This window comes from Cebus imitator, unplaced genomic scaffold, assembly GCF_001604975.1.
Source record: "Cebus imitator isolate Cc_AM_T3 unplaced genomic scaffold, Cebus_imitator-1.0 Scaffold83, whole genome shotgun sequence".
Taxonomy (NCBI): domain Eukaryota; kingdom Metazoa; phylum Chordata; class Mammalia; order Primates; family Cebidae; genus Cebus; species Cebus imitator.
The window spans coordinates 5,446,069-5,468,853 of record NW_016107398.1 but is presented as its reverse complement, the minus strand read 5'-3'; the positions used below and the strand labels follow the sequence as shown (position 1 = coordinate 5,468,853).

The 22,785-nt window shown below is 47.5% G+C and overlaps 1 protein-coding gene across 13 annotated transcripts in view; it reads right to left on the bottom strand.

Annotated features, from left to right (window-relative positions):
* The window catches only part of SYNE2 (spectrin repeat containing nuclear envelope protein 2), a 405,273-nt gene that overhangs the window by 19,961 nt on the left and 362,527 nt on the right, over window positions 1-22,785 (bottom strand). For 9 of the 13 annotated variants that reach the window (XM_017533965.2, XM_017533967.2, XM_017533969.2 and 6 more), the window contains 14 exons: window positions 18,934-19,096; window positions 16,518-16,705; window positions 15,573-15,723; window positions 15,027-15,209; window positions 13,012-13,149; window positions 11,787-11,981; window positions 10,022-10,304; window positions 9,135-9,203; window positions 8,096-8,235; window positions 5,378-5,492; window positions 4,515-4,717; window positions 3,246-3,446; window positions 2,207-2,335; window positions 515-706 (listed from right to left, as the gene is read on the bottom strand). In XM_017533965.2, the coding sequence (XP_017389454.1) occupies window positions 515-706; window positions 2,207-2,335; window positions 3,246-3,446; window positions 4,515-4,717; window positions 5,378-5,492; window positions 8,096-8,235; window positions 9,135-9,203; window positions 10,022-10,304; window positions 11,787-11,981; window positions 13,012-13,149; window positions 15,027-15,209; window positions 15,573-15,723; window positions 16,518-16,705; window positions 18,934-19,096 (2,350 nt within the window). The remainder of the gene's footprint in view (window positions 1-514; window positions 707-2,206; window positions 2,336-3,245; window positions 3,447-4,514; window positions 4,718-5,377; window positions 5,493-8,095; window positions 8,236-9,134; window positions 9,204-10,021; window positions 10,305-11,786; window positions 11,982-13,011; window positions 13,150-15,026; window positions 15,210-15,572; window positions 15,724-16,517; window positions 16,706-18,933; window positions 19,097-22,785) is intronic. The other 4 variants (XM_017533970.2, XM_017533971.2, XM_017533972.2 and 1 more) reach the window with 2 other exon arrangements.

The following is a 22,785-nucleotide window of genomic DNA, read 5'->3' as shown; positions in this document are numbered from 1 at the left end:
AACCCCCCTCCCCCCGCTTTTCAAAATGACCAAACAAATTCAAAGAGCTTATGCAGCCTTTTTTTTTTTTTTGCCCTCAGAGCGAGATGGAGTCTCACTCTATTGCCCAGGCTGGAGGGCAGTGGTGTGATCTTGGCTCACTGCAACCTTCACCTCCCAGGTTTTAAGCTATTCTGCCTCAGTCTCCCGAATAGCTGGTACTACAGGCGCATGCCACCACACCTTGCTAATTTTTTGTACTTTTAGTAGAGACGGGGTTTCACTGTGTTAGGATGGTCTCCATCTCCTAACCTCACGATCAACCCACCTCAGCTTCCCAAAGTGCTGGGATTACAGGTGTGAGCCACTGTGCCTGGCTGCTTATGTAGCCAAAGTCTGCACAACTAGAAAAGGGCAGGACATGAGGATCCACTCGGCCCACCTGCCCCTTTCTTACGGCTTCTCTCTTAGAGCAGGGCTGCAACACCGCCATCCTGTCTGTATCTAATATGGTAATCTTTACAGGTAGACTCACCTGGGTTCCCTGTAAGGACATTAAGTCTTGGGACACTTGCTCCTGTAACTGTTTGAGTTTCTTCTCGATAACATGGACCTTTTCTTCAGCTTCAATATACTCTTCTCCATGTCCCTTAATGAGAAGGCTGTTTGAAATCTCCTGTAACAAGTCCACTTGAGGTTGACATTCTACCAGCTCCTTTTCCAGTTGCTGAAAATAGAAAAAGTGTGTGAAATGGACTTGTCAAAAGGGAAGCTAGTGTGGCCACATGAGGTTTTTCTCAGTACCAGAAAAGTTCCAGAATGAATGATGGGTGGTACTGAACTCCAGAACCTTCTATTTCTCACATCCACCTGTCTGTGTCCTCCAGCCCAGCACTGTTTAGATAGCAGGTGGATTATACCCTGCCCCTATTTTTTATTTCTTTTCACGCTGAAGACAGTTGTGACGCTGGAGAAATGAGAGGAAGGAAAGTGAGGCAAGTGGTGTGTGAGGCAAGGCAAGGCAAGTGAGGCAAGAGGTCCTTCATCTACCACCGAAGGAAGTAAAGGGAAACTAAAGTCAATCAACTGAGACCCAGCAGGCATAACCATACTGTTTAGAAACATGGAGGTTCATACCAGCCAGACAGGCTTTAATTGTTAAGGGAGGTTATCTTGCTTACAATATGGCCACTAGACACATGTGGCTATTCATTTTATTTATTTATTTGAGATGGAGTCTCACTCTGTCACCCAGGCTGTAGTGCAGTGGCACGATCTGGGCTCATTGCAACGTCTGCCTCCTGGATTCACCTGATTCTCCTGCCTCAACCTCCTATGTAGCTGGGACTACAGGTGCCCGCCACCATGTCCAGCTTTTTTTTTTTTTTTTTTTTGGGATGGAGGTTTCACCATGTTGACCAGGCTAGTCTTGAACTCCTAATCTTGGGCAATTGGCCAGCCTCGGCCTCCCAAAATGCTGGGATTACAGGCGTGAGCATGGCCTACATCTGGCTATTTAAATTTACTAAAATTAAAAATTCAGCTTCAGTCACAATAGCCACATGAGGTTACTAGACAGGGCAGATGCAGGCCATCTCTATCACTGCAGAAAGTTCTACTGGCTGCCACTGCTCTAGAGACTGAGGCTTTGCCAACATTTCAGGAAAACAATACATATATATTTAAACAATGGCTAGCACTCTGATTAAAATTTAAAATATTTAAACCACATACAGATTTATGGATGAAAATGTCACCTTGAGCAATAAGAATACAGAAATCTCATCATGGTGTGTTATTGCCGAATACACAAGGACATGACTCTCCTCCAAGAAGAAAGATTTGTCCATCGTGGATACAGAAAACCCACTCAGCTCATCACAGCTGTGGAGCAAATGAGCACCATCTTTCTCCTTGGATGAGCAGTAGTCACAAAAGAAAAAAATACTTCCACTCAAATGGCTTTAAGGTTCTCAGGATATCAGGCCACCTATGTCCTCAGTTCTGTGGACTGTGGCTCTCCATTCCTGCAAGTCATCTGGCTTCAGAACTGCAAAGGGCTGCTCTGTAGACACCAACTGGAGGAAGAGCAGGGCTGAACTTGTGCATTACAGGGAAACACCACTGGCACAGTTCCTGAAATACTAGGCGAGGCTACCTGAGTGCGCTGCCTCTCTGGGACTGACAGAGGCTGGTGGCAGTACATAGCCTTTGGGAAGAAACTTACCATTAGTTCCCTCTGACACTCCAGGAGAGCCTGGGGGTCTGCCTTCGGATGGGTGACATGAGCCTTCTGCCTCCGGTTCTCGGCACTTGCTAACCACAGCAGCAGATTTTGACTCAAATGGTGGAAGTCCTTAAAACACAACACACATCAGAGCACTGCCATTTCTTAGAGCCCTGGAAGACGGCATGCTAGGAATGCAGCTTGCTGCTTCCAATCCATCACAGTCATTTGCTTTTTTTGCCTTACTTAGTGAACACAAGGGCCAGCTTTAAACTAAATGCCAGGGCCCCAAAACAAGGAAAAAGAAAGAAGGCAGGCACTCGGTACAGTGCCAGGAGGCAGCGAATAAAAATGCCAACAGGAAGGTGGGGCTTCAGGATGCCAGAGTAATTTTATACATGAAGGCCACACGCATTCCTCAGCCAATCCGCTGGGCTTTGTGGTGGAGGGAAACAACCCACTAGGACAGGCAGGGGGTGGGCTCATGTTCCCTGAGACATGGTCAGAGCTAGGCAGTGGTGCAGGGCTGACACCCGCTGTGCATTTACTCATGTCGGGCACTGGGCTAGGATTATACACACTGCCTCATTTTCTCCTAAAAAGAACCTTAAGAGGTAGGCACAGAATGATTCTCATTTTCAGATGAGAACACTGAGGTCTAGAAGACTCAATGATTTGCCCAAAGTCAGAGGCTATTAAGCAGTAACTGCTCCTGTTTCAAGGCCAGATCCCTTACTCACTCAGCAAGAGGACAAAAAGAGGAGTTGTAGGGGGGCATCTCTAACCTATAGGTCACTTGCAGGTACCCTTATTCCAGGAGTGGCTCTGGGCCTGGGCAACAGAGCAAGAGACCTGGGGCAGGCAGTGGGTCTCTGAGATGGCCAGAGGGCCTCTTTGGAAACAAATGGTAAGGCACGTTTCCTGACATAAGCCACATTTGGCTGCACCAAAGCAGCCTGACAATGATAAAAATATCTGCTGCTCCCACCACGTGGGCCTGGCTGCCGGCTCTAGGAGGCTGGGTGCTGAGTCAACATACCTGGCACTGCATGAGTGACTGTCTTAAGCCCCCTCTGCAGCTGTCCACCATGCCCTGTGTCGCTTCCCAGAGCAGGCTCAGCTGGCGGAGTCTACTTTGGAGCTCTGTGGATTCGGCGCTCTCGGTTTGCAGAAATTCCTTGCTGCTCATGTTGACAGAGACTACTAATGCCTTGTAGGTATCAAAGGCTTTCAATATCTCCTACCACAGAAGGAAACAATGAGGTTAGGAGCTCTGAAACTGGGGAGGAGGGGCTCATTTTGAACCTCAGTAGGGAAAGAATCTTCCACACACTTTTCCAAGTTGTGGCCACAGAAATCAGAGTGACCATGCCTGTGACTGGCTGGGAAGCATCAGGTGAGGGGGCTGCCTTACAAAGTCAGTGAACTTGGCCAACAGGGCCCCAAAGCAGAGGCCTGCTAGAGGCAGGAGGAGACCCTGCTGACCTCTACAGCGCCTGCTCTGCAATTGGCTTAATAATGTTTCTGTGCCAGATTAAAGGTCTTCCAGAAAAAGTATATGTGGTTATCCTGCATTTGCTCCCAGATATCCCAGAAATGTTATTCCTTAGGTGGAATGGTAACCCCTAATATACTGATGCAGAAAGTAAAAGTATAAATATGAAGGGGGCCTGGATACCCCCAAAAGTCCTGCCCTAGGTCTCAGGAGCTCAGGCCAATGCTCAGGACACCCCTAACATGCAGGCTCAAACTGTCCCTTTGCAGCTCCCTGGTCTAGTTCCAGTGGGGCCAGGACTTATGTGGATGATGCATCCTAACTGCATAAAAGGGTGATGAGCTCAGGCCATGGGATTCATCAGCAGGTGAGCTGGTCCTTTCCCAAGGCCTTTCAAGGAAGGTTCCACCACCAGTCTTTCCTGAAACTGTGCATACAGTTTGGAAGGGTGATTTTACACTGCCTGACAGTGGCCACTGCTATCTCCAGAAAAGTCTAGAAGTGCCTCGGATGTCAGATCTTTCCATCTCTGGAGATCTGAGTCACATCTCCCCAGCATTCTGGGATCAGGATCATTTCTAGATACTCTTCCATATGAAAACAAAAATCTGCATCTACGTCCTTGCCAGCTATGGAACTGACATGAAGAGTGACCTCTACCATATACCATCTGCAGACTGCAGCTACACCAGGAATACATGTGATATAACTGCAGTTACACCATGAATACATGTGATATGTTCGTCCAGCATAGCAATGCATTCATCACATGCACATCCTGAATTCCTCTTCCCTTCCACACCTCTCACTCACCTTCAGTCTCTTCACTCTGAGTTCTATTTCCCGGATATCAGAGGGAGGCTTTGCCATCTTTAACATTTCTAGCTCTGCTTTAGTTTTTTTCAGCCAAGTGGTGATGGCGCTGATATCAGAGTTCAGCTGTTGCAAGTTTTGTTTTATTTTCAGCTTATTGTGAAGCTCTTGTGCTTGAATCAGTTCCCATCTGTCAAAGGCACCTGGAATTTAAAAACAGCCAATTAAAACAAGCAATAATGCAACAGATTTCACTGCTCCAGCTAATTGGGGGTCAGTATGATAAACTGTAGGGGTCTGGTTTTAGGAGTTCTCTCCTCTAGAATGTGGAATAGCACAGGATCTGAGGCCTACACTCCCACAAAGACTGGAATGAAGTGGGAGGTCAGAGGTAGAAAACCCAGTGTTGCCAGTATGTGTTACAGTTTCAAGCTCAGCAGTTCAATTCATGCTGAATTTTTTCAGTTTTCTCCTTTGGCCCGCAAACAATCAGGCCAATGCTGTCAACTTTACTTTAGATTTAGTTGAGTAATTACTGGATTGAATGAGGAGACACTTGAGACAACACTTTGATCATCATCCTCATGTCTGAGCTTTACATACAAATGTAGAAAGTGAAAGCATGTACTCATCAGGAGGCTTATTTTACCAATATTTAAAGACTAGTTTTCAAATTACACTGAACTAAGTAGGAATTTGTTCATGAATACAAACTGCTGGTTTAAAAATAACATTGGTTGTTGTAGGATAAGTCCCCCAGTTTTGGTGAATCATATAGTTGGTGAATATCTAATTAATGTTCTGTTGAGCAAGGACAATACCATACTCTGCCTCTCTGGACAACTGCTAGTTACAGGCAGTACCTGACTGCTGCGCTGTGATACCGGCCAGTCTCCCGTCTCCCGGCTGTGGGCTGCCATTCAAGACTCGTGGGTCTTCTTTGCCACCATCTGTGCCTGGAGGTAATAGCAGCTTTCCCTAGAATTAGCCAGTTTTAAAGTTACCATCTGTAAACATTAAGGCTGTCTGAAGAACAACTGGATTCATATTAACAGTCAAGAACTGAGGAGATGGGGCCCTTTCCTTTGAAAAGTATCTTGCTAGGAATACTGTGGTGCTTTAGTGTCTAGGTAGCATTTATAAGCTGGCAAAGCTGACGGCAGAAATAAAGTGTGCTAAGGCCCAGGGAGGGAGAAGCAGACTAGATGTCAACGATGGGAAGAAAATGGTCTGTTTTGGCCAGACGTGGTGGCTCATGCCTGTAATCCCAGAACTTTGAGAGGCTGAGGCGGGTGGATCATGAGGTCAGGAGTTCGAGACCAGCCTGGCCAAGATGGTGAAACCCCGTTTCTATTAAAAAAATAAAAATTAGCTGGGCGTGGTGGCGTGCACCTGTAATCCCAGCTACTTGGGAGGCTGAGGCAGAAGAATCACTTGAACTTGGGAGGCAGAGGTTGCAGTGAACTGAGATTGTGCCATTGCACTCCAGCCTGGGTGACAGAGCGAGACTCTGTCTCCCAAAAAAAAAAAAAAAAAAAAAAAAAGGTCTGTTTTAATTTGCATGCTTCCAAACACCCCTCAATTTGTTGAGCTTACCAGACTGTTATTGTGTTAGTTAGCACTTTTACATTTTCACAGTGTTATACAGAATTTTAGTTATCTGCTCCCCCACCCCGTCACTCCGTGGAGGTGGTTGGCATCATTATCACAGAATCAGAAATGCACACAGGATGAATCTGCCTCCCAGGGACATTCGTTATCAAGTGTTTATCTTTCACTGCACGTATTGACTCTTCTGTTATCACATAGCCGATTGGGGTATTATCTTGAGCCTTTCCAAAAATAAAAGTATCTCTTTTAGAAAAGCTCTGCTTTCTTTGGATTATGTCTGTATGGCCTATTTGTGCAAAATGAAAAAAATTAAAAACCCTTCAGATTTGTGGTGATACGTCTGGTTTCAGCCACAATCAAAGGGTCGAACTTTTGAAAGCGGCCAGGTGAGGAACACAGGCATCATCACAGAAAGGGATAGCCAAGCCACATGAGCCAAGGATGTCAGGCAGAGGTTAGGGACTGCTGTCCTTCCCCCATCTTCTTATTCTGCACTGCAGAGAGGCAGATTAAAAATGACACCTGCTTGTTAAGGAAGAGGAAGAGTTTCTGAACTGGACACAGACAGATCATTATCAACTGGCTTGGATTTGGCAATGCAAAGGCAGAATCTTCTCCAATAATGTAATCATATTCTCTCCTTAGTATCTCTTGGTGCTGCCCAAGGTTGTCCCCCCAGGAGCTGCCAGCTGAGGAAAATGTAACTAAGAAGAAACAGCCGTTGCTATAAACCACAGACCAATACAGGAGCAATAATTACAATCATTACTTCTAAGGACCTTCTTTTACCTTTATACACAATAATCTTTTTCTTTTTTGAGACGGAGTCTCACTCTGTTGCCCGGCTGGAGTGCAGTAGCGTGCGTGATCTTGGCTCACAGCAACCTCTGCCTCCTGGGTTCAAGAGATTCTCCTGTCTCAGCCTTCGGAGTAGCTGGGACTACAAGTGCAAGCCACTATACTCAGTTAAGTTTTATATTTTTAGTAGAGACTGGGTTTCACCATGTGAAACCAAGGCCAGGATGGTCTTGATCTCTTGACCTCGTGATCTGCCCACCTCTGTCTCCCAAAGTGCTGGGATTACAGGTGTGAGCCACCACACCCGGCCTATACACAATCATCTTAACAACAATTAGGTGAAATGGCTTTATCTTCAGGTAAGAAAGGCTTAAAGAGGCAAGTCGAAGTGCCTGAAGTACAATGGCGATGGATTGGTAGGGCTAGGAATCAAATCCGTGTCCACTGCAGCACACCATCAAACCTGAATATGAAGTTATGGCTTTTGGAATAGGATGTATGGTCAAAAGTTTAACGTAAAAGCTTGAAGGCTGGATGCAGTAGCGCATGCCTGTAATCCCAGTGCCTTGGGAGGCTGGGGCAGATGGATTACTTGAGGTCAGGAGTTCAAGACCAGCCTGGCCAACATGGTAAAAGCCCATCTCTACTAAAAATACAAAAATTAGCCAGGCATGGTGGTGCACAACTGTAATCCCAGCTACTTGGGAGGCTGAGGCAGGAAAATCACTTGAACCCAGGAAGCGGAGGTTATAATGAGGTGAGATCGTGTCACTGCACTCCAGCCTGGGAAACAGAATGAGACCCCATCTCAAACAAAACAAACCACAAAAAGACAAAGGCTTGGGAGCTCAGAGAGTAGTTCAGGAAAGGCAGCACCTTGCTTGCTCACTATTTGCACAGACACCTGACTTGACAGTAATAATGACTGTTATACCACACCAACATACACTAAGATGGTTTTTGGCCAGAAACCTACCTCTAAGTCTAATTGATTTTGCCAGGGTTCTAATGAAGTACGGATAGCTCAGCAGAGATACCATAACCATGAGAAAACCATCCCAAAGTATGCCTGGGGTGGGGAGTGAGCACACACGGTCCACACCAGATCTCTCTTGCAAATGTAACTATTACTCACACACAAAGGCTATAGTCCCAGTGGAGTCAAGACTTACATAGGGTGGGTTATAAGCGGTGCTGGACTCGGCAGGAACAGGTGGAACGTTCCCATCACCTTCCGTTTGCTTGTAGTGATGCTTGGGAGAGGAAGGGCTGTCGGGAACATGCCATGAGTGGCCATCCGAAATGGATTTACCTGAAATGAAAGGCAGCAAGCGGTAGTTCATTCTCTCCAAACGAACAGGTCATGGGTGACATGGCATCAGGTTATAGTATGAAAATGAGTTCTGCAGCTTTCCTTGCAAAGCATGCATGTTTGCAAAATGTCAGTATGTCCCAGAAGAGAATGAGATGAGAGTCATGCAACTCAGCGACATTGTGTCTTCACTACATGGGTACACAATGGAGCACGACCAACATGATTTGCTGTGGGATGAGTGGCATTTTGGAGCCAGGGTCTCGAGGTGGTAGGAACATTGAACGGCAAGGCCGAGTCTGGGGACCAAGAGGGCAGAAGGCCTCTCAGGAGTGAGGGGAACAGTGAACATCAAGATGGTCTTGGGAACCCAAGGGCTCCTCAGGGCTCTCCCCGACCCACCATGGCAGATGGGGATGGGGCAAAGGTTGAAGATTAAAGCTGCAAAATCAAGGACAGGAAGGTTTTTTCCTCCTATGGCAAATCATCAGTACCTTTACCCCCTACCCACTCACCCATCCACCCCGTTCCATCAGGAGATCCCAGTAAAGCAAGGAAATAGTTCCAAACCAAGCCACCATGAAGAAAGCTTGGCCCATGCCAAAGGACTTCAGTTAGATGGAGAAAAAAAAATCAAAAAAGGCACCATGAAAAATTCCCTCTGCACAGGCCTGAAGGGAGGAGAGGGTTGGTGTCGAGACAGCTCTGGCTTGGACGGGGTTTTGTAAGGAGCACGCAGGTATGGGTGAGTACGGCAGTGTAAATACACCATGACACAAGGACCGAGGCGCATGGTGTCCACAGAAGGCACAGGCAGACACGACATGGGAGCGAGGCTGAGGATGCAGTGTGTGCCACAGGATGCTGCCATGTTGAGACATGCATGGGCGGGGGCCTACCAGAAGATGCTTTCAAAGTTTTTGTGGTCATTTTAAGATATGCCTCAGGATTTTCAGGGATTTCTACATCTGAAAAAGAACAATGTAATTTGCCTCACTGGAGGTGCCTGAAGATTAATACCTAAATATTAACACACAGTAGTAACACTGTCAGCTGGGAGGAGAAAACTAACCTTTATTTTTTAAATTAAAAGGATTTTGAAATCCAGAAGGATTTTTCCCCCCAGCCAGCTCGACTGTCCAAAGCAGGACAATGGGTATCAAAACAAGGGAGAAGCTCAATCTACTGATACTCTACACTCAACTGAAAGGGAGGCTGGGCATGGTGGCTCATGCTTGCAATCTCAGCACTGTGGGAGGCTGAGGTGGGAGGACTTCTTAAGCCCAGGGGTTCAAGACCAGCTCTGGCAACATAGCAAGACCTTGTCTCTATAAAAAATTTAAAAACTAGCTGAGTGTGGTGGCGTGTACCTATAGTCCCAGCTACTCGGGAGACTGAGGTGGTAGGATTGCTTGAGCGCTGGTGGTTGAGGCTGCAATGAGCCGTGATTGCATCACTGCACTCAGCTTGGGTGAGAGTGTGAGACCCTGTCTTAAAAAAAAAAAAAAAAAATCACTGATGAGTCTCCCAGACAGCCAGAGTCATCACTGAATAGCCTTAATGTCTGAATGTGAATTTTTTTTTTTTCCCCTTTCATTCCACCTGTAATGAGAGTGAGCCAATTCTCAGATAAGTTAAGAGATGGGCAGGATAGAACACAAGAAGCCACAGAAGTCAGGGTTGGCCACAAGCTGGACTCTTGGTCATTAAGAGCTGGCCATGTTGCTAAGGGGCTAAAAACAGCCAAACAGGTCACTTTCCAGGGCGCTGGGAACCCAGCTGTTACCTGACAGTGCGCTGTAGTATGGACCCTCTTCGTCCTCTTCGTGAGAGGAGGAGCCCCCCACGTCGCCTGTGTGGTCCCACTCCAGGGGGATGGAGTCCACGCTGACAGGGGTTTCACAGCCGGACCGCTCGTGGCCCGGGGCCGGGGGCACTAGATGACACAGGGACTGAGGAGATGAGGGTTCCTCGCTCTCCCCCCGTTTACGCCAAGAATCAGTCTGGATCTCTCTGGGGTCTTCCATATCTGTTTCATTCTCAGAGGCCTCCTTTTCATCTTCTAAGCCCTAAACCAGAGTATCCAGTTGTTAGAATTAATCAACTCACAGGCTACGCAATTAGAAGAGCATGAGAAGTCTGCTTGTCCAGCAGTTTCCAAAAATAACCGCCAATAGCATTTCTAAGGCAGCTTTAAAAGATCAGGTTCCCAGGTCCTGTTTCTGGTTATTCCAGTTTAGACAATCTGGAGTGGAGCCTAGAATCCGTATTTTCCAAAACCTCCAGCTTTTTTCCTTAGGAAAAAAAAGCTGAAGTTTGATAATGTAAGTTAAACAACTTTAAGAGATAAGGGCATGCCTGCCAAAGTTTCATTGATGGTTAATGTCAGGTTCTTCCAAGAATCAGAGTATTTTTGAAAGGGGCATTTGAATGTTCTGGATAAGACTCATGACTTCAAGAACTGTATCCATCAGGTTCTTTCTTGTCCTCCAACTTAATTGTTCAGTGTCTGTATTCTGCTTGTGTCAGGACATCTCTTTCAGTCTAAGAAAAATGACTTTGGCCGGGCGCGGTGGCTCACGCCTGTAATCCCAGCACTTTGGGAGGCCGAGGCGGGTGGATCATGAGGTCAAGAGATCAAGACCATCCTGGTCAACATGGTGAAACCCCGTCTCTACTAAAACTACAAAAAAATTAGCTGGGCATGGTGGCGCGTGCCTGTAATCCCGGCTACTCAGGAGGCTGAGGCAGGAGAATTGCCTGAACCCAGGAGGCGGAGGTTGCGGTGAGCCGAGATCGCGCCATTGCACTCCAGCCTGGGTAACAAGAGCAAAACTCCGTCTCAAAAAAAAAAAAATGACTTTAAGTGGCGGTACTTAAAAATGAGAATTGTAGGGTAATTTTTGAGGCCATGTCTGATGAAATAACTACATTTGAATGTGGCCAGTGGGAAAGACAAAAAGAGAGAGTGGCCAGTTGTGTTGGTCAACAGTCATCATTCAAGCTTCAGGCATACAAAGGCCATAAACTTTCAATGGTGGCCTTAACTCCACCTGAACTTCCCAAAGAAAAAGGCCTTTCATCCAGGGAAACATCAAAGTTGCTTTTGAAACTGTTGTGCTGACTCTTCCAAGATGAGAACAAAGCATCAGAAAAGCATAAATACTAAAAGCTGCCAGCCTCTAAGAACAAGGGAAGGGCAAATAAATTCCTAAGTTACTAATGTAATAAAAGCCAGAAGAGTTCTTCAGGAGTTCTAGGGGAAGAGACACATGCCAGACAAGCCCAGTCTGGAGGAATACTTAAAACAGACTCGAGGAGCATGTGCCTCAGAAGTGCCATGCTTTCCACCGGGGAACGGGAATCTGTAAGTTATTGTGGCTCTATAGTAATAAAAGTGGAAATTAAAATTTTTCAATATAGTCTTTTTTTTTTTTTAAACCAAAATACAAACCATAGTTCACTGTGGTAAGAGAGTCTAACTTTTTAAAAATTTTATCTCACGTAAACTGAGCAGCCCAGGCACCCTTTCTAGGTGGCAGTGCCCATACCGGAGCGCGGGAGGTGAGCCGCCGGTGGAACCGGGAGACCCTTCCGAACACCTCCTGGCAGTAGCGGTGGAGCTCCTCCAGTTCATCCTCGATCAGCACGGCATCCAGGGGCTCGCTCTTCTGAATCAGCTGCTCCCCAAACACAATGAGCTGATCAATTTTGTTGGTATTTAATGTAATCTCCTGTTGGAAGCCCTGTTGAGAGAGGGGAAAGAAAGGACTTCAAAGAAAGTTCCCCCGGGCTTCCAGAGCCTGTTTCCTCTAAAGGGGCCACAGAAAAAAACACCCAAATGTCACTATTGTTTTGTTCCTTCACATACTACTCTAGCTTTAGTTTTTAATTAAGTGACAATGACACCTTAAGAATTTTAAATGATTGGCCGGGAGGGCGGGGTGGCTCATGCCCGTAATCCCAGCACTTTGGTAGGCCGAGGTGGGTGGATCATGAGATCAAGATATCAAGACCACCCTGGTCGACATGGTAAAATCCCGTCTCTACTAAAAATACAAAAATTAGCTGGGCGTGGTGGTGCACGCCTGTAATCCCAGCTACTGGGGAGGCTGAGGCAGGGAAATCCCTTGAACCCGGGAGGAAGAAGTTGCAGTGAACCAAGATCGCACCATTGCACTCCAGCTTGGGCAACAAAAGCGAAACTCTGTCTCAAAAAAATAAACAAATAAATAAATAAAATTTAAAATGATTGTCTGTATTCCCCTATTTGTGGGCACTAGCTTTTCCAATTAAAGTAATTCTGAAGGTTTGACACGGGTGGACATTTACTGTTATTGGATGGGAGAGAAAGAACTTGCCAAAACAAAACGTGGTGGAAACAGAACATTTCCCATAATAAGCCACAAATGGGCATTTGTTTTTGCGGACACAATAATATTCATTGGTGCCATTATACGAGGGAAGGCAAATTTCCATTTCTCAACCTCTTCCAAAATCTAGCCAAGGAGAGAATTACAGTGACATGAGCCTGTCATACAGACATCAGAAACAATGGGAGAGTGGATCTCTGTTCTTGGCCCCGCTGGTGACACAGATACTCCTGGGCCGTAGAGAACAGTGTCCTGGCACGGGATAATTGAGTAGTACACAGGTGGGAAGTAGCCTGAAGTCTGCTCTCAGAGTATTGGGTGAAATCTGCACTTGGCCAGCTCCCCCCGCCCCCCCGCCGCCAGCGTGAGTTCTTTTCAGAAGCGCTAAGAAAGTGGCCCTCACATTCAGCTGGCGCATCTTGTCATCAGCATCGCTCTCTGAGAAGTGCTCCACATTGGTCAGCTGCAGGTCCATCTCTGTGAGCCAAACCAGAATGCTCTCCCTGGTACCCTCGAATTCTTCCCTCTGGTTGGTGAAATGCTGCAGAATGGGGGAGGAAATCACATTTGTACTGACCACTGAACAGGAGTGCAGACAGATGGCAAGGTCACCTTTGGCCACAAGGAAAGGGTGCCCAGAATACTCAGGGAGCAATCTCCCACTGGGGTACCCAGTAAGCCCCAGAAGCACTGTGTTCAGAAGCCTGGGGTCTGGTCCTGGCTCTGTGATACCAAATGACCCCCCACCCCCACTTCTTTGAGCCCCAGCTTCTACACTGGCAAGTTGGGGAGAGAGTGCAAATGTTCATTATGGTCTTTGAGGTCCTTGAGCATTTGAAATTCTATAATTCTGTAGTCCAAATCAGTGATTTTCCTCTGTCCTTTGAAGCCCCTTGACGGGCCGGGCCAGGCCAGGCCTTCTGCCTGTTTTTATGCATCAGCCTTTTGTAGCTTTTGCTTGACAGAAAGATTTAGTAGCTTCAAGATGGAAAAGCCCTCCTCAGGATTGAGGTCAGCCTGGTGCCCCCTTCTGCCTTCACTGAATTCTGAATGTGTCTCCCCAGAGAAAGAAGACCCAGAGCAGATTTATCACCTCCATTTAAGGATGCCTCTCAGGTTACCACTTCACAGATAGGCAGCTGATACTCACATCAGTGTAGCATTTAGTACCAAATGAAGGCAATTAGCCACAGGCAGATCAGCAGGAGATAATTAATGCAAGAGGCCAGGCACGGTGGCTCACATCTGTAATCCCAGCACTTTGGGAGGCCAAGGTGGAGCATCACGTGAGGCCAGGAGTTTGAGACCAGCCTGGGCAATATAGTGAGACCTCATGTCCACAAAAAATAAAATCAGCCAGGCACGGTGATGTACACTTGTAATCCTAGTTACTCAGGAGGCTGAGGCAGGAGGATCCATTGAGCCTAGGAGTTTGTGGCTGCAGTGAGCTATGATGTCACCACTGCACTCCAGCCTGGGCAGCAGAGTGAGATCCTGTCAAGAAAGAAGAGAGAAAGAGGAGCGAGAAAGAAAGAGTGACAGGAAGGGAGAAAGAAAGAAAGAAATGCAAGGGAGTTGTCTGGACGACTAGAAAAGCCAGTGTCTTCCTGAGATGGAGAAAAGAGAAAGGAAAGGCAGGAAGGAAGGAAGGAAGGAGGGAAGGAGGGAGGGAGGGCAGGGAGAAAGGAGGGAGGGAAGGAAGGAGGGATGGAAGGCAGGCCGGCCAGCCATTCGTATCTTTCTAGAATGTGTTCAACAATGCCCTGCCCTGAGAACAGACCCAGAAATTAAAACTGTGTCCTGCAGTCCCTGCCTGTGACAGTCCTTTCAGTTTATACCTGGAGTCACATAGCTTTACACAGCACGTCTTCTGAATGACAGAAATCTAGGGTGAATATTTACCTTCGAAAACCAAACCTTTGGGATTACTCAGTGTGCTCTGAAATGCAGAGAATAATCACAGTCCCCAACCCCCTGGTGCAGACAGGGGCTCATGCATGAATGCGCCTTGTCCATCCTCCTCAGCGCGAGAACTGGTGGGGCCCATAAAAACAGACAGATGAGCAGAGCGGGGCTCCTTCCAGGGGCCCACGTGTCGCCTGTTCCAGACCCAGTGAGGCGGCGCCCTGGACGCTGTGCTAACAGGTACACCACCACGGGTTATGGAAGTTGTAAAAAGAGATGTGTGTTGGTGACACAAGTCCCATAAACAGGCCCTGCGTAAGAAGCCCCACATGCAAATCCCTCTTTTAACCAATGAACGTCGGCAGCTTTGGGCTTCTTTGTGTTGGAGGAACGTTAAGACAGCTCAGGCCTGTAGCGAAACCTTGATTGCCTTGGGTGACAAGCCTGACATTGCGTATGGCGTGTCACGTCTCCCTGAAAACCTACAGCCGAGCCAGGTGCAGAGGAACTTACCCTGAGTCTCCGCAGGACGGCCGTGACCCGCCTCTGGAGGTTGTCCCAGCGCTGGTTGCCCTCGTGGACCATCTGCTTCAGCCTGCTGGCCGTGTCCGTGCGGTTCTCCCGGGCCAGCCGCCGGTACTGCTTGTTGATGAGCTCCAGCTGAGTGAGCCGCTCGTGGATCTGCCGCTGGAAGGCCTGCACCGCACGGGAGGGGTCAGAGCCAAAGCGTGCAGAGTGCCAGGATGCTCTCCTTCCCTGCTACACCCCAAGCAACCTGCTGCCAGGGGTTCACCCCCCAAACTGCATTGGCAGCAGAGGGTCCAATTCACCAGTCCTGATGCCAGCTACAGAACAGGCTTTCAAGTTCGCTGCATAGCCGCTGGCATACATCAGCCATGTCTTGCAAAGCCATCTCAGCAGCTGGGGAAAGGCTGTGGATTGGGTAGCCCTCCCCAGAGGTGAGGGGCCGCTGGCTACTTCAGGAGGTCATTTCGGCAGCTGCCCCGCTCACTGCAGGCTGAGTTATGATCGGGAGGCTGGGAAGGAGAAGGCGCTTACCTCGAACCTCTTCAGTTCCTCCTTGGCACTCGTGTACAACACCTCTGAGGAATTTGGGCAGGCTGCCGTCCTCTCGGCAGACTTGAGCCAGTCCTCAAAGCGGGAATAGTCATCTAAAAACTTCTGCCACAGACGCCACGTCTCCTCGATTCTGATGGGAGGGAAGTGACTTAACACAAGCCATCCCCTCCAAGCCTGTGCTTTCCTACTTCTTTAATCCCGTCACTCACACTGTTTAGTGGGGGAGACCCACTAAACAGTGTTACCCCTTCTGAGGAATCACAGGGACGCCACTTCTTATCTGTGCTCCTCCCACCTGGGAGTGCCAAGCACCCCAGAGCTCCTGCTTCACAGAGGCTAAAAACACTAGGAGACAGGGCTGCCTCCACGATAGCTAGGCGAGGTCAACAGAAGCACAGCGGCCAGCCCATAGCCACACCCTGCACAGGAGAGCTGGGGAGAGACATGACTCCCGTTATGTTTCTCATGAATAAATCCTTTGATAAGCATTGGGCCTTCAATGCCAATACCTGGTCTATTTCTATTTTTTGATTTTTTTGAGATGCAGTTTCACTGTTGCTGCCCAGGCTGGAGTGCAATGGCACGACCTTGGCTCACTGCAACCTCTACCCTCCGGGTTCAAGTAATTCTCCTGCCTCAGCCTCCTGAGTAGCTGGGACTACAGGCAGGTGCCACCATGCCCGGCTAATTTTGTATTTTTAGTAGAGATGGGGTTTCTCCATGTTGGTCAGGCTGGTCTCGAACTCTTGACCTCAGGTGATTTGCCCACTTCGGCCTCCCAAAGTGCTGGGATTACAGGCGTCAGCCACTGTGCCGGCCCACCTGGTGCATTTCTAAGTGAAATAGTTACTGTGAGTGTGGTCAGAAGGGTATACTGCATTCGGCTGACCACGCAGAAGACATCTGGGGGAGCTGAGCTCTTACTTCATGCGCCGCTCCATGGACATGGCACAGATGTTCCTCCAGCGTCTGTCCAGGCTCCTGGTGGTCTGCTGGATCGAGTCACACTCAGTCTCATTTGCACAGGCGTCGGAGTCATGCAGGAGGACATCACAGATGTTAAACACGGATTCCACCCCGGCACTGTGTTGTTCAATATCTCGCTGCAGATCCTGTGATTACAACAGAGTAAGAAGCCTCTTGAGATGCTGGTAGCGGCAGGAGGGTCAGCATCAAAGGACCTCTGTTCCTCCCTTCCTTCTCCCAGCCCAGAGGATACTTCTCTGGGTGCATTTCCACCGTGGGATTGGCAGTACACACTGAGTCCCTCTCACCTTTGTGCTATCAGCACCTGATACAAAGTTTAAACACTGGAACATCTGGGATTTATGTGCTGAACCATGTGAGGGTTGGCACAGTGGTAGGTGTCCTCCGGTTGAGAGCCCATCACCCCACAGACTCCCATGGTGACATGGGATCCACTCCATACCACCCAACCCCAAAGGCCTCCAGTTTAGACATGGTTTCAGGGAGGTCTTCTTTAGAATCCCTATGATGGATTTGCCGCTTAAAAGAAAGAAAAAGAAAAAAAGAAAAAGAAACTGAGTCTCTTCAGTAGGAACTCTCAACCTTTTATAGGCTACCAAACTCTTCAATCTACTAAGACCTTATTGTCTTCACACACACACCAAATGGTGCATGCAGCAGTGTGGGCATCCACAACCTCCCCATGAGCACATTCAAGGGCTTCATCAGCCCAAGGGAGGAATTTGGGGTACAGAGCTCGCCTCCCCAGCTGATAAAGTCCAGCCATGGCTATGGTGGCTTGGGGAGACATGGGATCTCTGGAGTCTTGTCCTTTGATGGTAATAGTGATGCAATTCCCAATTTGGGAAAAATAACATTTATGAAGGGAAAAAACTGGTCACAGGAAAAAACTGAAAAACCTCTTTAGGGATAAACACGGCCTTTTTAGTCATCAAGAGATAATATTACTTCTGTGCCCCATGGGTGGGCTGCAGGGAGGGAGAGAGGTGATGAACCTGTTTTGCCACTCTGGATGAGTTAAGACATCGCTGATGTCCAAGTGCTGTGATAAGTGTCATAAAACTACACCATTAATTTTAATATCCAAATTACATTGTGAGAAGGCAAAGACTAAGTTAAATTCTATTCTAATTGTTTGATAATATACCAATATCTGAAACCTACACTACTTTAAATAAGCCACTGTTAACCAGACTAAATCCAATTCCCAGAGCTCAACAAAGTTCAGTTAATAAGAGGATTCTATTATAAATGATAGCTGCCACCATCTCCAGAAGGCGATACAAAGTTCATTCCCCAGCATTGGCTCAGAGCACACATATCTGATAACAAAAATGCACAGAGCACTGCAGCTCTTAAGAGGCTTCCTAAACTACTGGTCTAAGCATGTTTTTTATCATACTTTTTTTTTTCCTCTTTTTAAAAATTTGTTGTTTTCTTTTTTTAAGAGATGAGGTTTCACCATGTTGCCCAGGCTGGTCTTGAACTCCTGCGCTAAGGCAATCCACCCACCTCAGCCTCCCAAAGTGCTAGGATTACAAGCGTGAGCCACCGCAACCGGCCTATCACATCTTTTCTTGTTTTAATTTTTTAAAAAGCTATACCAAGGCCAGGCGCGGTGGCTCATGCTTGTAATCCCAGCACTTTGGGAGGCCGAGGCGGGTGGATCACGAGGTCAAGAGATCGAGACCACCTGGTCAACATGGTGAAAGCCCTTCTCTACTAAAAATACAAAAATTAGCTGGGCATGGTGGTGCACGCCTGTAATCCCAGCTACTGGGGAGGCTGAGGCAGGAGAATTGCTTGAATCCAGGAGACGGAGGTTGTGGTGAGCCGAGATCGCGCCATTGCACTCCAGCCTGGGTAACAAGAACAAAACTCCGTCTCAAAAAAAAAAAAGCTATACCAGTCACACACAATATGATCCCATGCAAACCTTCCTTGGTTAGAAAGGTTGCTTTTCTTTCAATTCATTGCCTTCCAAAGCTATATTAACAGAACACAACAATGATCAGAGTTAAAGACAGACATAATTTTAAAAACCTTATTTACTTCAGTGTAAACTTTACAGAAAAAAAAAAACAAAAACCAAAAAACTTATTTACCACCAAGGTTAAGGTTTGCATCTTAAACATGATTCACTCAGTTTCACAAAAAGTGACGTGCATGTGGGAGGGAGCACTCAAGAGATGGAGGTAAGAACATGGAAAGGTGGTCAGTTTTCTCTGGAAAGAGCAAACCAATGTTATGAAATTCGAGCATGTGAACACACAGAGATATATGGGGAGGGCCTGAGTCAGTGCACATTGCGGACACCTGTCCTCTTTCAAGAGCTCATTTCTGATTGTCCCACCTGCTGCTCAGCGAGCCTCTTCTGGATCTCTTGATCATTGCAGACATCATAAACAACAGGCTTGGAAAGCTCAGACTCAATTCGAGCCAACCAGGTACGAAGGTTGCTCATGTTTTTGTCCAACTGCTGAATAAAAGCAAAGGTCTCCTTCAGCTTCTTCACCCTAAACATATTTGCAGAAAAAAAAAAGCCCAATACTTAGTGGTGACAGAATGTGCCGATAAGGGCACTGCAGGGTAAAAACAATCTACTTTGCTTGGGTTTTGTATCAGGAACAACTCTCATATCACCAGATACAAGTTCTCAGAGAAGATGTGAAGCTTTGCAAAGCTGTTATTTCTGTTGATTTTCAAAAGGACTGAGAGTTAATCTACCTATGCAAATATAGAAGTCTTGTCATTCCCAGAGTGAGATCCTGAGACCCAGTCCATTGTCCTGAGGCTTCAGAGGTGAGCAGATATGCCATTTTTTCTAAATGGAAACAACCACTCCTAACTTCTGTCCAGTTTCTACAGCGGCCAGTCATCTACCCTGGGAGATTAAAGATGTTACATGCCTGGTTCACAGTTCACTTGGTGGCATTTGGTCCACAAGGCCTCTCATGGGACCCTCCCTTTCGGCAGGGAACATGTGCCAGGCCCTACCACTTCTGTCTGAGAGGTTCACCCAGCCGTATACATTGAACCAGCCCATGTGGGTGGATTATGGGGCATCTCTGTCCGTCAAAAAGGGAGGAGGGAAAGGAAATCTGCATGCAAGCGCAGTTCTAAATGTGATCTCCCTCGCCAATCTGCCTCCGCTCCCATCCAGCCCAACTCGGCGTGGAGCAGATTTGAATGCACACACATGGCATGAGTGCAGCTTGGCGTGCACGTCGACATGCTGTCAAGGGGAAGTGATATAGCTGTTGAGGGAAAACAATCTTTTTTTGACATATAGACTAAAATAAGATGCTCCAATAAACTGCTTTCCTTAAAGTCCTCAAGCAGAGTAGAGCCAGGATCTGTCCTGGCATTCTGTGGGATTTGTCATTAATCCCAGATACTTAAAAGTAATGGCTCCAGGCTGGGCATGGTGGCTCACGCCTGTAATCTCAGCACTTTGGGAGACTGAGGCGGATGGATCACGAGGTCAGGAGTCTGAGACCGGCTTTGGCCAACATGGTGAAACCCTGTCTCTACTAAAAATACAAAAAATTAGCCAGGAGTGGTGCCAGGTGCCTGTAATCCCAGCTACTTAGGAGGCTGAGGCAGAAGAATCACTTGAACCCAGGAGGCAGAGGTTGCAGTGAGCCGAGATCATGCCACACTCCAGACTAGGTGACAGAGCGAAACTCTGTCTCAAAAAAAAGCAATGGCTCCAATGTAAAGTTCCTACTTAGCAATATCTACGCTGGGAGATGCTGATGCTGTCAGAACTGCACCCCATGGCTGGAAGCTAGAGAGAGAAATGGGGCACTGACCCTAACTCTCAGGAAACACTGCACTCCAGGCCTCCATCACCTCTTACTTGACCAAACAGCCTCCTCTCAGCCCCTAGCCTTCCTGTCCACTTTTGGTTCTGTAGCCAAAGTGTAAATAAGTTTTACAAGGCATGTCTGATGCATGCTCAAAGCCTTCAACATTCCCTGCCCTACCCTGAAAAACTGGTTCAGCCCCCCATCTTTGTACCTCAAGCATTCAGGGGCCACTCTGCTCTAGCCTTACACTCTCTCAGACATTGAGCACCCACCAGGTCAGGGACCGCCATGGCCAGGCTGCAGCCGGGTTTCCTCTGCACACGAAGCACCTCCCACAGCGCCTGGTGGGCAGGAAGCTCTCCACAAATGCTTGGTGAATGGATAAATGTGGACAAGCTCTTCCACTAGAAGCTATGATTTAAGTAGACCGTGGAGTAGTCATGTAAGTGTGGATTAAAAAAAATTGTATCTTATGGTTGACCAAGTCAATCCAAGGGACTGACCTCTACTTCTAGTTCTATTACCAGCTACTGTTAAGATTTAATAAAAGTCCTTTCGCCTCAGCCCCCTTATTTCTAGTATACCTTCCAGGCCCCTTAACTTCGGGGAGGTGTAGCATCAGGTGAGGTGAAGCCAGAACTCCAGAGACAAGCAGACCTGGGCCCAAATTCCATTCTCCCATCTAAGAGCTCTGCACTCTGCAAACTGCCCACCGCTGACTCCCAGTTTCCTCATTACTTGTAAAATTATCCACCTTGCAGGTGGTGGTGAGATTGAAATAAGAGGCTGCATGTAAAGTCATCTGCACAGAGTGAGTGCTGGCTGAGGCCACGTGACACTACCATCACGCTTTATTTACACAGCTTGGAGGTCACGAAGTTCTTTCATAAATATTTTATTCTCAAGGGCAAGCCTGGAAGAAGGCCATGTAGTCTGGTGGTGGAAGAACACAGACTCTGTGGTCAGGGCCTGGGTTTGCCTCCTGGTCATGTTTAATGTCATCTGTAAAATGGTGTTAATAGGCCAGGCGCGATGGCTCACGCCTGTAATCCCAGCACTTTGGGAGGCCGAGACTGGCGGATCACGAGGTCAGGAGTTCGAGACCAGCCTGACCAACATGGTGAAACCCTGCCTCTACTCAAAATACAAAACTCAGCCATGCGTGGTGGTACATGCCTGTAATCTCAACTACTCAGGAGGCTGAGGCAGGAGAATCACTTGAATCCGGAAGTCGCAAGTTGCAGTGAGCCAAGACTGTGCGCCACTGAACGCCAGCCTAGGCGACAAGAGCAAGACTCAATGGCAAAAAAAACAAAACAAAACAAAACAAAAAAAAAAAAAAAGCAACCCCCCCACCCCAGCCAAAAAAAAAAAAAAAAAAAAAAAAAAAAAAAAAAAAACCCCCCCCCCCCCCAGCCAAAAAAAAAAAAAAAAGAAAACCAGTAGTAGCAGTACCTTCCTTCACTGGGCAGTTGAAGGGACTGAATGAGCTATAACATGTGAAAGGCAGAATGCCTCAGAGATAAATGCCCAGCAACTTATAGTCATGGTAAATTTCAAGGAGGCATGTTTTCCAAATTATATTCTTACTGCAAACACCACAAGGGTATGTTCCCTTCAAAGCCACAGATGATTTATTAAAAAGGAAGTAACGGAATCCGGGGCCAGGCCTGGATACAGCTGTAACCTAGATCCCACCTTCATTCCTACAGCTTCAGAGGTACACTCTCCTCACCCCAATATCTTGCCACCTTGATTGTCCTGGTTCCAGAAAGAACACTCCAGGCAACTCCCAGGATAGCTGGGAGCCCCTGGCACCATGGGACAAGGAGTCCTCCAGGCAGTTCCCAAGGGACTGCCCTCCTAGAAGGTTCTGCTGGAAAAGAGGCCTGGCCATGAGAGCTTCCCAGGGTGGGGGAAGGGCTCAGGCTTGTGACTTCTGCACAGCTCTCCTGCCCTCCTCACTCCTCCCCTCTTCCCAGAATGAAATCTCCCACGGCCTTCATCTAGCTCTGATCCTATTCCACCGTAAGAATCCCAGCCTCTTTCTTATTTTGAAAAGAAGAGGGCTAGAATCCAAGTATTTCTTTATATACTTTTTCTTTTTTTTTTTTCTGTTTCCTTCTTTATCTCCTCTCTTATAACTTAAAAGCAATGAACAGAAGGCAATGGCTCACGCCTGTAAACCTAGCACGTTGGGTGGCCAAAGCGGGCAGATCACAAGGTCAGGAATTGGAGACCAGCCTGGCCAACATGGTCAAACTCTGTCTCTACTAAAAATACAAAAAATTAGCTGGATGTGGTGGCGCACATCTGTAGTCCCAGCTACTTGGGAGGCTGAGGCAGGAGCATCGCTTGAATCCAGGAGGCGCAAGTTGCGGTGAGCTGAGATC